At 64.7% G+C, this 14,065-nt stretch overlaps 1 protein-coding gene across 1 annotated transcript in view; it reads right to left on the bottom strand.

Moving 5' to 3' along the window:
• The window catches only part of MUC2 (mucin 2, oligomeric mucus/gel-forming), a 35,552-nt gene extending 22,311 nt beyond the window's left edge, over nt 1–13,241 (bottom strand). The window contains exons 1-26 of the mRNA XM_074012786.1: nt 13,166–13,241; nt 12,218–12,488; nt 10,994–11,108; nt 10,521–10,611; nt 10,331–10,440; nt 10,042–10,252; nt 9,719–9,844; nt 9,129–9,246; nt 8,912–9,050; nt 8,543–8,653; nt 8,386–8,455; nt 7,970–8,107; nt 7,715–7,879; nt 7,147–7,241; nt 6,814–6,940; nt 6,217–6,472; nt 5,931–5,983; nt 5,586–5,686; nt 5,004–5,155; nt 4,527–4,665; nt 3,779–3,889; nt 3,518–3,697; nt 3,137–3,376; nt 2,101–2,257; nt 1,690–1,821; nt 849–996 (exon numbers count right to left, since the gene is read on the bottom strand). Of these exons, the coding sequence (XP_073868887.1) occupies nt 849–996; nt 1,690–1,821; nt 2,101–2,257; nt 3,137–3,376; nt 3,518–3,697; nt 3,779–3,889; nt 4,527–4,665; nt 5,004–5,155; nt 5,586–5,686; nt 5,931–5,983; nt 6,217–6,472; nt 6,814–6,940; nt 7,147–7,241; nt 7,715–7,879; nt 7,970–8,107; nt 8,386–8,455; nt 8,543–8,653; nt 8,912–9,050; nt 9,129–9,246; nt 9,719–9,844; nt 10,042–10,252; nt 10,331–10,440; nt 10,521–10,611; nt 10,994–11,108; nt 12,218–12,488; nt 13,166–13,241 (3,632 nt within the window). The remainder of the gene's footprint in view (nt 1–848; nt 997–1,689; nt 1,822–2,100; nt 2,258–3,136; nt 3,377–3,517; nt 3,698–3,778; nt 3,890–4,526; nt 4,666–5,003; nt 5,156–5,585; nt 5,687–5,930; nt 5,984–6,216; nt 6,473–6,813; nt 6,941–7,146; nt 7,242–7,714; nt 7,880–7,969; nt 8,108–8,385; nt 8,456–8,542; nt 8,654–8,911; nt 9,051–9,128; nt 9,247–9,718; nt 9,845–10,041; nt 10,253–10,330; nt 10,441–10,520; nt 10,612–10,993; nt 11,109–12,217; nt 12,489–13,165) is intronic.
• Between the last annotated feature and the right edge of the window lie 824 nt (nt 13,242–14,065).

Here is a 14,065-nt window from a genome sequence, read left to right as displayed (position 1 = left end):
GCTCAGACCCCCAGCTTCCCATGTGGCTAGTACCGAGCCCAAAGCCCCAAGGCACTGCCCCAAAGCCAGCTCTGGAAGAGCCCCCCATTAGGTTCTAACTGTGGGAACAGAGCAGGGATGAGGAGAGGAAGGAAAAAGCCAGACCCAGAGGATGGTATGAGAACAGAAGACCCCCCACCCCAGTGAGGGACTGGTGCCTCTGTGGCCTGGCTCCTGTGTGCATGCATGACTGTGTGACTGTGTGTGCCTGTGTGTCTGTGTCCATGCATGTGTGCGTGTGTGACCATGTAACAGAGTGTGTGCCTGGGTGTCTGTATCTTTGCATGTGTGCATGTGTGACTGTGTGCATGTGGTGCTTTGTATGACCGTGTGACCATGTGTGCCTGCGTGTCTGCGTCCATGCATGCGTGCATGCGTGACTGTGTAACCGTTAGTGTCTGCCTGGGTATCTGTGTCTAGGCACGTGTGCATGTGTGACTGTGTGTGCCTGTGTGTCACTGTCCATGCATGTGAGCATGTGTGCATGTGTGATTGTGAGTGCATGTGTGCACTGTGTGCAAGTGTGACTGTGTGTGTGCCTGGGTATCTGTAGACATGTATACATGTGTGCACTGTGTACATGTGTGACTGTGTGTGCCTGTGTCAGTGTCCATTCACGTGTGCATGTGTGCATTGTGCATGTGACTGTGTGTGCATGTGATATGCTATGTGCATTTGTGTGCATGTGCACCCATGTGGAATGGCTGTGTGTCCATGTATTGTGTTCACTGTGTGCTCACACCTGTGTGTGTACTCATGTGCCCATATGTGCAGCTCCTCCAGGTCCCCTGCCACGTGGGCTTAGATACCAAGACTTGCAGATCTCCTCGGTGGGAACCGACGCTCCAGGTGGGTAGTGGGTGTCCTCGATGTAGCAGCCACACTTGTCTGCGGTGACACACTTCTTCCCGTCCTCATCATAGATGGGTCTGTCCTTGGGGCACCGGGGATAGCAGCCTGGTGGACACAGGGCATGGGGTTGGGACCACCGCAATCCACCACACCCCACCCACCATCCCTACCCCAGCAGGCCCTTCTCCAGAGGATGCCCCTCTGGGAACGCCAGGGATTGGAAAGGCAGGGCCTGGATCTCCCTACCCCACTGGGCTCTGAATGATGCCCGCTGAGGAGCCCTGCCCAGTCTCATCGGGCCCCTGAGCAGCCCTGAGTCCCAAGACCCACGTTCCTCTCCCATGGCGGGATACTCCCTCCCAAACTTCCTACCAGTCCCTCCTTCACGCCACTGGTTCTCAGTTCAGATGCCAGCACCCAGCAGGGGCCTCCCCTGACCTGTGCCTGAAATGCTCCCCAACTCGCCCTGCTCTGTACAAACCTCAGCACCTCCCACCCCTGCCACTCCCAGTTTCCATGCTGGCCTGCTTCCCTCCTGACCCTGCAGCAAGGGGAGCCTGGCCACCCTGGGGTGTGGGTGCCCTGAGGGTCAGGCCTCCCTCCGGGTGTCCCCATGAGTCTCCAGACAACATCAGCCTTCAGCCCCACACAGCCAGGCCCATCGGCTGTCGCCTCCCCCGAGGGCCACCTGGCTCACCCTCCAGGCCAGTGGGCTGTTGCCTCTCCCGAGGGCCACCCGGTTCACCCTCCAGGCCCCTCAGCCGTCACCCCTGCTGAGGCCCGCCCCACCCTGCTCACCCTCCAGGTAGGACACGGAGATGTTGGAGTGGATGCCGTTGATGGTCCTGCAAGTCTCGAAGCTCCGGTTCCCACACGGCTCATAGTGCCACTCACACTCATGTGGAGGGTTGTAGTAGTCACAGAATACGGCTTGGGGGAGACAGGGCCAGGGTCAGATGCAGGAGGGCTCGCTCAGGCGTGGGCCGGGGTGAGGGTGAATCTGGGGTGGGGGGCTGGGGCGCAGACGTATCAAGCTTGCTCTGCCAACCCAGGTCCCATAGGGCCCCAAAGAAGGACACTGGAGAAGTCGGGGAAAGGGTGGGTGATGCACGCCCGTCACCTGGATGGGCAAGGAGTGCTGCCCCGGCCCGCAATACAGCACCTCCAATCCCCCTCCTGGCCCTGGGTCCAGTTCGGGCGGGCTCTTACGGCACAGGTCTGGCGTCCTCCAGAACACGCAGGCCCCCTCTTTGGTACACTCCTGGGCATAGGAGGCCACGGCAGAGCAGAAGCACTCGCAGTCCCCACCCGTGTCACAGGAGCACGAGTCGTGCACGCAGGCCTCGTAGAAGGGCTTGGGGTCCACCTGGGGAGAACACCCTGGTCTGTCCTGGGCCCGTGCTGCCTTCATGGGGCCAGGACTTCCCCGGTGCCCTGGACTCAGGACCCAGAGGCCAGCCCTGCTGCTGGGATAGGGCACGTCACCCAGCACCAGCCAGCCAGGGCCCCAGCAGGGCCAACCTTGGGGAGAGGGTCCAGAGACGCCTGTCCCGCCGTGGCTGTGCGGACCCATCACCCAGCCCCTCTGCATCCTCAGCTGTAACATGGCCATCCTAGAACCCGTCCTCCCCAGCTGCCTGTAGCTGGGGATGTGCGGGCATGGGGGGCACATGTCCTTTCTCCCTCCAGGTGAATATCTGAGCCTGGGGAGGCAGAGGGAGGCTGGGGGTCCAGCCCAGGGTCTCAGAGGGGAGGCTGATTATATGGTCACGTGACCAAAGGATGCACCGGCCAGAGCCAAAGCTGGAGGACAAGTGCTGTGTGGTGACGCAGCAGGGCGACTCCTGAAGGTGTGGAGGAGCGTATGGAGAAGCCCCCAGCCCCAAGAGCACCCAAGACCTCACCCTGCTGTGGCCACGCCCTGATCATTAGCATGCTCTACGGCACCCTAACCACGTCCACAGTCAGCCCATAGCCCCGCAATGCCTAGTCGGCCCCACCCACAGCTGCAACCCACCTACAGCCCTCCTCTGTCTAGTTAGCCCCGCCCAAGGCCCCGCCCATAGTCACCGCCCACCTACAGCCCTGCTCTGCCTAGTTGCCCCGCCCATGGCCCCGCCCACAGCCACCGCCCAACTACAGCCCTGCTCTGCTTAGTTAGCCCCGCCCAAGTCCCTGCCCACAGCCACCGCCCACCTGCAGCCCTGCTCTGCCTAGTTGCCCCGCCGTGGCCTGGCCAGCCCACCTTGCCATGGCAGATGCTGAACACATCGCTTTTGAGGATGCTGCACTGCTTCTCGGCCCAGGAGCGGCGGTGCGGGTTCAGGCTGCAGGGCTCGGGGTTGGTGCTCACGTCCGGGCAGGTGGGGGCCTCCTTCCAGCTGTTCCCGAAGTCCAGCCCGCTGCTCACCACCATGTGGTCCCGTCTGGTGAAGTCGTTGTTGGAGTGGTCATCAAAGTTCCCGCACAGGCCACACACGGTGCCCTGCAAGAGACAAGCACCCCGGGGGCTCCGAAAAGGGGCTGGAGGGAGGGCAGGGGCTTGTCCCGCAAACACCAGGGCAGGGGGTGGGGGGCTGGCCAGGAGAGGACAGGAGAGGGCAGGGCAGGCAGGGAGGTAGCCCACCTTGTAGGAGGGAGCCAGCTTGATGAACACGGTGGTCCTCTTGTCCCAGATGACGATGATGCCCGTGCTGGACTCCACCACCAGGTACTGGCCCACCTCCCGCGTGGTGTAGGTCACATGGTGACCCTCGTCGCGCTGAATCACCACACGGTGCTTGTCTTCCAACTTCAGCTCCGTGCTCTGCCCGGAGGAGAGGCCCAGTCACCGGCTGGTCTGAGGGTCCCGCAGGGCTCACACATTCCCGGGGCCAGCAGCACTCACCCCAATGAAGATCTTGATGGCCTTGGAGCAGGTGACGCCCGTCGTGCCACAGGGGACGTTCTCGGTGATGATGCTGAATGAGCCCAGTGAGGAGTTCTGACCGCAGTAGTCCTGGGGGCCAGGAGGGCAAGGTCAGCCAGGACAGCTGGGCCCCAGGTGTCCCAGGGCACACCCGCCCCAGTTGGCGGGGCCACAGCCACTGAGCAGACAAACCAGGCCCTGGCCCTGCCCATCCGAGGACCTGACCCAACTGCAGGCCCGTATCCTGTCCCTGGGGATCACAGTGCCTCAAAGGGCTGTGGGATTTGGATCTGGAGAGCCTCGTGGGCAGCGGCCTAGCCCTGGCCCTTACTCAGCTCCCCATACAGGTGCCCTCAGTCCCCATGGCTGGGTGGTCAACCCCACCCACCCTGTGCACCCAGAGGAGGACCCAGAGGAGGACCCACAGGAGGGAGGACCCAGAGGAGAACCCAAAGGAGGACCCAGAGGAGGACCTGGAGGAAGACCCAGAGGAGGGAGGACCCAGAGGAGAACCACAGAACTGGGCAGTGCAGAGGGGTTTTACCACCCCCACCCAGCCCTGGCTAGAAGACCGAATCCTCCTGTGGGTGCGGGTGTGGGTCTGGGGCTGAGGAAAGGCCGGCCTTCCCAAGTCTCAGGGTTTCCCAGGGAGCTGAGCACTGGGCTCGGGGCAGGCAGAGGGTCCCTGACCACAAGCAGCCCAGCCAGGCAGTGCCCGTGACCACACCTGAACAGCCACATAGGAGCAGTGTCCGTCAAAGTCGTAGTACTTCCCGTCAAAGGTGATGTAGTGGCCGCTCCCGTAAATGGAGCAGGTGCCATGGCACAAAGCCTGGGTGCATACCCAGCGTCCTCTCTGGCAGGTGCTGAGGGGGACAGGAGAGGAGCCTGAAGGGACCCAGGACCCGCTCATGGATGCCTGGAGGAGACCCTGGACACCGTGCGGACAGCTCCCTGTGTCTCCCACACAGAACACCTGCAGGCCCCAAAAGTGGCTCCAAATGTCCCTTCTCCCATGGCTTCAAGACCAGCGGCTGACATGAGAGACCACCCTGCCCGTGGGACAGGGTCTGCCACAGGATCTCGCAAGACCCAGGCCGACCCCCAAAGGAGAGGCACCTGCCCCTTGGCCCGCTCTCCAGTGGCCACCCCTGCAGAGCACGTGGGGCCTGGAAGGCAGCCAGGACAGGCCGGGCCAGCTTACCAGGTATTGCAGTCCACCTTGATCTTGGCCCCGGGGGAATATAGGTCCTTGTTATGGACGCAAGGGCATTCCTTCTCCTCCACACAGCCGCCCCGGCCGTCGTCCATCAGCCCATCGGGGCACACACAGCCGCTGATACACTCTGTGTGGTACTGGAGACAGCCAGAGAGTGGGGTTCAGGGGTGGACAGGTGAGGCTGCAGCCCTCCCTGAGCTGCCCTCCCTGCAGCCCACCTGCAGCCCATCAGGATTGGATACGCAGCCAGGAAAGGCCTGACCATGCAGTCTCTGTCACATCCCAGACCTCCCACCACTCCCCCTAGCCTGGGCTCAGGCCTCCCTCCCCTCAGGCCCGCCACAGGGCAGGGAGACTGGTAAGGGCTGCTGGCTGAGGGCCCTACACTGGCCCCTGTGCCCCAGTGGTTCACAGCCTGCCACTTCCCTCCCAGGGACAGGGACAGCATCGACAGGTCCTGCGTCCTCAGGACTCAGCACCCAGACCCTGGCAGGGGGCACAGTACAGGAGCCGGGCTCAGTCAGCCAGGAATCCCTGCCCGCCCACAGCAGCACCCCCAGCACGCACATAGCCGGCGGCCAGCGTCTGACAGCTGAGGGCTCGGGGCTTCCAGATGGCCATTGCGGTCAGGTTGCTGCAGTCCACGTGGATCTTTGGGGCTGTGCAGCCTGTGGGACGGAGGGGCTGCAGCTCCAGCTGAAACTGGGGGTCTCAGGCAGGCTGGGGAGGGCTGGTCAGGGAGGGTGGCCAGGGCAGGCGGGGAGGGGTGGCCAGGGAGAGGTGGCCGGGGAGAGGTGGCCGGGGCAGGCGGGGAGGGGTGGCCGGGGAGAGTGGCCGGGGCAGGCGGGGAGGGGTGGCCGGGGACAGTGGCCAGAGCAGGTGGGGAGGGGTGGCCGGGGCGGTGCCACTTACTCTGGCCAATCAGATGGATCTGCCTACAGTGCAGCCTCCCGTCCCGGCACACACTGTGGAAAACGCCGGGGATGAGTGGGGCCCACACAAGACGGCCACAGACAGCCCGCAGCTTCCCCGGGACAGATGTGAGCCTGGTGACTGTCAGCGCCCCCCACCCCAGGCACCCCTCAGTCTTGGGTGTCTCAGCTTCCCCAGGTAGAGTCTCCCAGGTCTCCGCTTGGGGCAGGTTCAGAAGGAGCTCCCCCGCCCCCACGCCACACCTGACACCCGAGCAGGTACCCACCATCGTTCTTCCTGCCTGACGACCACATCCCCTGCCTCCAGGTAGAGGCCGCGGTGGTAGCAAGAGCACTTGGCCAGGGGCACGCAGCGGCCCTTCTCGTCCAGGAAGGTGTGGTCAGGGCAGCCGCAGCCGTCCACAGGCGCAAAGCCCTCAAGACAGTGGCTGTTGGCCTCAGAGAGGGAGCGGCAGGTCTGCTGGCAGGTGGTCAGGTTGTACAGGAAGACCTGCGAGTTGGGGCAGGAGCCCACATCCTTGTCTGCAGAGGACCATGGGGTGGCGTGAGGGGCGGGAGGAGCCAGACGCCTAGCTCCCATCCCCAGGGCAGCCAGGGGACCAGGGAGTGCACACTCTGGGACACACTTCCACACTCGGCCACCACAGCTCCAGGCCGGCCCCAGGTTCCACCCCTGCTATGTGACCGTCCCTTGCTGTAGGAGGAGCTGGTTTCCCGCTACCACTGGCCGATGAAGCTGGAGTCGGCTGCAGGGGGCCGACTCCTCTCCCTGGATCACCCATGCTCAGGGCCCCCAGCCCTGTCCCAGGAGCTCAAAGCCTGGACCCCATCCCCAGGAGGCAGTCCACAGGGACGGTACTCACTGCAGACATGGTCCCGCCAGCCCCACAGCATGACCCCCTTGGCAGCACAGGCATGTGCGTAGGAGGACAGGGCGGCGCACAGGCAGTCCTCGTTGTTCTGGCAGTTGCACGTGTCATATTTGCACCTCTGGGCGACAGAACAAGGTGGGCGGGCAGTGAGGCAAGGAGGCAGAGCATGGCCCGGCGCTCACAGATGCAAGCTCACACACACACACAGCAACCAGTGGGCCCGGCCAGGTGCCCTGAGTCCACCTCACAGGTGGCATGGAGGCCTGGGAGTGCCCTGAGTCCACCTCGATGGCATGGGGGCCTGGGGGTGTGGGTCCCACCCACCTTGTAATACTCAGCGGGGTCCACGACCGAGTGGCACCTGCCAAAGGGGGTCTCTGTGTTCTTCAGGAGGGAGCACCAGTGCTCGGCATAGTTGGCTGGGGAGTGGGGGATCAGAACTTCAGCGGGGCCTGGGACCCCCATGAGATCCCCTGGGCCCTGCTGCCCGGCTGCCTTGGCCCCAGATATGGTTCCTTCTGTGCACCCATGCCCAGGTCCCTTCCTCCCCCTGAGTCAAATTTCCAGGCAGCTCCAGGCTGGATAGAGACCCGGGCAGGGCACCCACCACCTCCCGTCTCTCACCCCCAAGGGCCCAGCATCCCGGATGTGATGGGGCAGGTAGGGACCAGCCCAGGGCCTCTTCCGGGTCACCTGGCAGGCTGCCACCATGGCCGCCATAAACTAGCCACAGCAGGAAGCAGCTGGTGCTGGGCTGCCCCTGGAGGAGAGCCACCTAACTTCTGCCCCTCACCACCCACGTGTCCTGCTGGGAGCCCCATCTGCCCTTCCAGGCCATGGGCCGGGTCCCCCAGGCAGGCTGGGTGGGGGCGCCCGTGTTGCCGAGCCTCACCACTCTCGATGTTCAGGGAGCAGGGATCGTCCAGCCAGTCCAGCTTGTCATGGCAGCTTGACTGTGCCTTCCAGGTGTTGGCAAAGCCGGCCCCCGTGGCCTCCACCAGCCCACTGGCCGTCTTGAAGTCATCACCTTCCAGGCCGTTGAAGTTCCCACAGAGGCCTGAGGGGCCAGGACAGGGTTGGGAAGGGTCTGGGGCTAGCAGGCCCCCCCGTGGGCCTTTGTTGGGGCAATCCCGGTGGGGACACTTACCCTGCACCTGCCCCTGGGAGGCCTGGTCCAGCGTCAGGAAGAGTTGCATGACTGGGGCCAGCTGCACCTGCAGCCGGAGGCCGCTGGCCATGCTCACGATGATGTGGTAGGAAGACGGGCGGAAGACGGAGAAGCTCGCTGCAGGCAGGGGCACGGTGAGGGACACGGTAAGGGGTACAGCGAGGGGCGGGGCTCCCGGGGCCTGCCTGGCCCAGGTGAGCAGCAGGAGGATGTCACCCTCCCACCGCCCCCTCCAGCAGAGGACCCAGGAGAGAGCCTGCCGGGTGCTGCAGGGACCCTCCTCCCATGGAACCTTTCCACCCAGCCTCCTGGGTCTGAGACGGCTGGCCTGTCGGAATCACTGCAGGCCCAGCGGAGCTTGAAGGGCCTGGGCCCCTCCCTGGGGCACAACTCACCGGTCACGTGGGGCAGGTTCACCTGCAGCTCGTTGAGCAGCACGCTGCCATCAGACTTGAAGACGACCACCTGCGGGAAAGGCCGAGGTTGCTCAGGACTGAGAAGGGCCCCCGCTGGGGGACTTGGGCTCCAGAAGGCGGGGGCAGCACCACTCACATTCTTCTTCTTGTCGGCCAGCAGCACCACTGTCTTCAGGCAGGTCTGCTTGTCCGTGGAGCCACAGGGGGCCAGCTCGCCCAGGAGAGCGTAGGAATCGTTGTGGTCACCCTGTGATGGGGCAAGAGGCAGAGCAGCAGCTGAGGGCAAGGATGGGCTGCACCCTGCACCCTAGGACCCGGCAGTGGCTTAGAAAGGAAGGCCTGCTTCTTATCCTCCAGCCAGAGAGCAGAAGCATGGTCACCTACCCCAGGACAGCCCACGGGCACCCTCTGCTTCAGGGACAGCCAGCCCACCCACCCCTGGACGGCCAAGGGCCTGGATGCCAGCCCCAGCTCTGCCCCATACCCCTGACCCTGGGCAGCCTACCTTGGCCAGGACGTAGTAGCAGTCCCCATGGAAGGTGTACGTCTTCCCATCGAAGGTGGTGATGTGGGAGCCGCCTTCCAGGGCGCAGGTGCCAGGGCAGGGCAGGTCTTTGCACACCCAGCGGCCAGCATTACAGACACTGTTGGGCAGCGGGGCACAGGGTCAGGGCTCAGCTGCCCCAGCCTCTGCTGCACTTAGCCCTGGCCCCAGGACTCACCACTGCTCGCAGCCATTGGTGATCTCCTGGCCCGGTGTGTACAGGTGTCCGTGCAGCCTGCAGTGGCACTGGCTCACGGGAATGCAGCCGCTGCCCCCGATGTCGTCATACACGGTGCCTGGGACAACCAGGGAGGCGACGTCACCCTGCCAGCCAGGCCTCCCACCCGCAGCCACCACTGGTCCCCTGCGCCGACGCCTGTGGTCCCCACCTGGTCCCTGGATTGGGGTCTGGCCATGGGGGCCCAGCCTCCAGGCCACCTTCCTGCCCCTGACAGTCGAGCTCCTCCCAAAGGCCTCCAGGCTCCAGGTCAGGGCCAGGCAGGGGGAGGTCTATCCCCAGGGTGATGACCAGGAAGGTAGCCCCCTTCTCAGCCTCCCTAAGCCACCCTTTGGGAAGGGCCTCACACCGAGGCCCCTTCTCCCTGGACCTGCCCCTGGTATCGGGTGGAGGGAGAAGCACTTCTGTGCTGCCACTGCCCCCACCACCTAGCGGAGCCGTCCCCTCGGCGCAGGCGAGAACCCGAGGCCAGAGCTGCAGGCCTCTCGTCCAGCGGGCAGTGCCAGGGCAGGGCCCTCCTCCCCACGTACCTTCCGGGCAGAAACAGCCGTCCATGCGGTGCTCCTCGCACAGGCTGCTCACCTCCAGGTGTGAGCAGGTGTCCATGCAGGGCGAGCCACTCTCCAGGTACACCAGGTTCCCAGGGCAGGTCTTGGCTGGAACCACAGAGGCCACACGGTGAGGGTGAGGCTGGGGCACAGCAGCCGCTCCACGCCAAAGTGCACCGAGAAGGGCTCTCAGCCCGCAGTGAGCGTCCCCCTGGCTCCCAGTGCCCGGCGCGGACACAACTCCCAACCGGGCTTGGGGAAAGCACCAGCGTGGGGTCCCCTGCCTGCAGGGTGCTGGGGCTTACGGCAGAACGTGGCAGTCCTCCAGTTCCCGGGCCGGCCGCCGGCGTGGGAGCACTGGCGGGAGAACTCGGCCACAGTACTGCAGATGCAGGTGTCACCGCCCGGGCACCGGCAGCGGTCCTGCTGGCAGGCGCGCAGATACGGCTCCAGCGGCACCAGGTCCTGGCAGTCCACGAAGGCCTCGGCGGTCAGCAGCCTCTCACACTCGGCGCGCTGGGGACAGACGCAGGGTGGGCATGCTGCTCAGAGGCCAGCTCCGCCAGGACCCCCCCCCAAAATGAGGGGACTCACGTGCTCGGAGCAGGATGCGAGGGCCACCGTCTCCTCGGGGTCCTCACACACCACATCGGGCTCATTGATCTTCTGCATGTTCCCGAACTCCAGGGGACTGAAGAACACACCTGGGGACGCACGGTCCTTCAGCTGGGGCACCTGGGGGCCCGTAGCCCACCCTGCCCCCACCAAGCCCTCCGGGCCTCACCGTCAGAGAGGAATTCTGAATAGCTCTGTAGGCCGTTGTAGTCCCCGCAGAGGCCACAGGTGTGGTTCCGGAACTTACTGTCCAGCTCCAGCTGTTGGGGGAGGGAGCAGGTGAGCTGACCTCTCGCCCCGCCCACAGCCTCCAGGGCAGCCGCCAGGAACCCCCAAGACTCGAGGCTTGTTTGAGCCACAGAAAGGTGCGGCAGGAAGGCTGGGGTCAGCAGCCAGGGAGCGGCCTGGCAGGGCAGGTCCCTGAGAAGCTGGGTGTGTTTGGGGGGAGGGTGAGGCCTGGGGGGTCAGGGCCAGGCCGGCTTCTGCTGCTGCCCCCCAAGTCCAGCACCGACACCCCGCGCTGCCAAGGCCCTGCCCCACCCCTGCCCTCTCGGTGAGGGGTCCGAGCACTGCCCTCCCTGCCCTCCCTTGGGGTCCACCCAGAGGCCTGACCAGCCCCAGGAGCCCGGGAACCCTGAGCACCATGAGGGCGTCCTCCCGGTTCCACAGGAGGGTGAGGCCGGCGCGGGAGTAGACTTTGGTGTAGGCGTCGCTCTTCTCGATGAGCAGCCCGGGGCTGTAGTGTGGGGTGCTGACCCTGGCGGGGGCACATCAGGGTCACTCTTGGGTCCACCACCCAGGCACCCGCGCCCCAGCTTGTCCTCCCAGGACCCCGCCACCCGAAGGGGACTGAAGCTGGGCACCTGGGGTGGTGGAGGTGGCTCTGCCAGGCCCAGTTCCTGCCCTGGCGCCACCAACTTGGCCAGCCTCTGGGGTGGAGGGACACGGGCAGTGGCCAAAAAGCACCTGTCTGTCTCCGCTGGCCAGGCTTCCCCAGCAGAGCCACCTCCTGCCTGCACGCCCTCCTCTCCATTCCCTCCTCAGGGCACGGTCCTGGGCAGGGTCCCCTCTCAGAGGCCCTGAGGGCACCAGGTTGGGAGAGGAGGGAGGGCCAGGCTGCCCAGCCTCCTTCCAGGCCCCCTGCTTGGTGGAACATCACCCCATGGGGTCCCAAACCCCCACCAGACTGCCCCTGAGGCTATCAGGGGCCCTACACCACCTCCTGCCAATGCCCCTTGCTGGGCCAGATAGAGGCACTCACCCCAGCCTCTGTGCCTCAGTCCCCAAGGGCCTCTACCCACCCACCTGCCCACCCCTGAGGGCCTCTACCCGCCTGCCCGTGCCTGTGCTGGAGCCCCTTGCAGGAAACTGAATCCCCAGGCAGAAGAGGGGCAGGTCCTGCGGGTGGGGAACCCACTAGACAGGAATGCACTTACAGGGCCTCATTGTTCTGGAGACAATAGGGGAACAATAGCTGGGAGTGGGGAAGGGGCTCCCACAGCCCCCCTGCACCAACTTCTGTAACTCTAGCCTGGGGTGGGTGCACACGGCCACTCCATGCACAGGACCAGAAACAGGCAGCCTCCAGGGGTGCCAAGGCTGTCCTGAGCCTGGTGGGCTCTGAGGGGAGGGGCCGTCAGGGACACAGGCAAAGGGGTAACTGAAACCCCTTGGCTATAGGGGGAGTGGTGGGGGCTCATCAGTGTTTGTTGAATGAATTAGTGACCTGAACCCAAACCTCAAGGCTGGTCTCCTGAGCTGTGTGCCAGGGCAGGAGGGGTCTCCTAGGGCTACAAGGAAGACCCCTTTGGGGACCGTCAGCCCCCTTTGCTAGGATGTGGAAGGGGTGCCACCGACCACACTCACATGGCCCCGTTCAGCACAGCCAGGTGGCGGGTGAGGTAGATGGTGTCATCCTTGATGGTCAGCAGGATGGACTCGACCCCGGCGGGGGCCCCAGCCTGGCCCGGGCCCCGCTTTAGGTGCACGGCAAATTCCTTGTAGGAGCCTCGGCAATCAGAGGCGAAGTTGTAGTCGCAGAGGCCGGGGAAGCGGAAGATGTCCCCGTCGAAGGTCTTGTAGTGGAAGTCGCCCCAGGTGCTGCAGACGTTGTGGCCATGGTTTCGGGCTCTCGCCTCTGAGGGAACAGCAGTGAATGAGGGGTGAGTGGCCCCGGTGGGGGAAGGCTGCCCAGGCTACCCTCAAGAGGAGGGCCCTGCGGAAGCACCTGGAAGCAGCTTCCAGCCCAGCGCAGGGCCCCTGGCCAGGAAAGCTTCCTATCCGCGGACCCTCTGCTGGTCTTTGGTCACCCCACCACAGCGGTCTCAGGGCTTCTACTCCTGGCCTGGTGAGGAGTGTGGCCGGGTGCCCAGCGGGGTGTAGGAGAGGAGGTTCTGGACACCCCACTCCCCAGCAAGGGCTGTGCTGCCCCAACTCTTCAATGGTCTCTGCCACCTGAGAATGGGGCTTTCTGGTGGGGTCCTGGCCGCCCCTTCCTCCCCTATGGACAATGACGCAGTTCAGTGGGGCCTGGGCTGCTGTTTCCACCTGGTGCTGGCCCCAAGACCCACACTGTCATCGGGCAGTCAACCCCAGAGGAATGGCAGGGGAACCCCATCCTTCCAGCCCGTTGAAAGTCAGTAGGGCCGGGGACTGCAGGGGACCAACCCAGGCCAGGAGCCTCAACGGAGCCACCCATGCTGCTAGGATGCACACGGGGACCACCTCCTCCTCCCAGATGCCACACGCCTGCCCGCCTGGCCCTGCCCCCAGGACACTCTGCCAGGCCCCAGACCCCTGTGTCTGCTCTCTCACCTGTCTGGAGCTCCGAGCCCCCTGCCACAGACAGGGCCAGGCAGACAGCCGCCAGAGGGGCTAGCGGCAGCCCCATGGTGGCTGGCAGGGCAGTGTGGGTTGCACCTGGGGGCAGGGGTCTGTTCCTTATATGTCCTGGCACGGGGGCAGGAAGGCAGGGGAGGGTCAAGGGGTGGGTGTGGCATTTGCCAGATGATCAAGAAGACAGCTGCAGGGGCCCGAGCCCCAGTGGGGAAATATTGATTCAGGTTATCAGAGGTCATCTCTTTATGGCTCCCTGGGTAAACACAGCCTTCTTCAGGATGAGGCAGCCCTGTGGCCTGAGTGCCAGCACACACCCAGGGAACACGTCCAGCTACTAGCGGGACAGCCCAGGGTGGCCGGGGGAGGGGCGTCCTGCCAGAAGCATGTCCAGTCAGGCTCCGTAGCCCCCCACGGGCCCCCAGGCCCCCGCTGAACAGGTCCCCAGGCCTGATCAGGCTCATGTTACCCTGGGAGGACCAACCCGTTTCCGGGGCCCAAGCTCTGGGGCAGTTTCCAGGCCTGACTCCAGAAAGGGGCCTCCCTGAAGGCAGGGAGGATGTGGGATCCTTCGGGCTGCAGGGAGGCCACTGACTTGCATGGGACTCTTGGCCAGGCTCACGGAGCAGTGTCAGAGGCCCCAGCCCCCAACCACCCTCTAAGCCCATCCTTTTCCCAGGCTGGGAAATTCCTTCTCTGGAATTACATGTGATTAGAACTCGGGGAGCACCTGCCCAGCCAGGGGACGTGTTACAGAATGAGGCACACCGGGAGCTGGCTGGTGGCCGGAAGTGGCCGTCTGCCCCTTCTCCCGGAGACCACATGAGGACCTCGGGCCTGAGAGCTGAGGAGGTGATAGCCTGCCCAGGCTCCCCTGAG

Source organism: Macaca fascicularis, chromosome 14 (assembly GCF_037993035.2).
Source record: "Macaca fascicularis isolate 582-1 chromosome 14, T2T-MFA8v1.1".
Lineage (NCBI taxonomy): Eukaryota > Metazoa > Chordata > Mammalia > Primates > Cercopithecidae > Macaca > Macaca fascicularis.
Note: the sequence above shows the minus strand (reverse complement) of the source record. Positions and strands in the feature narration are given on the sequence as shown.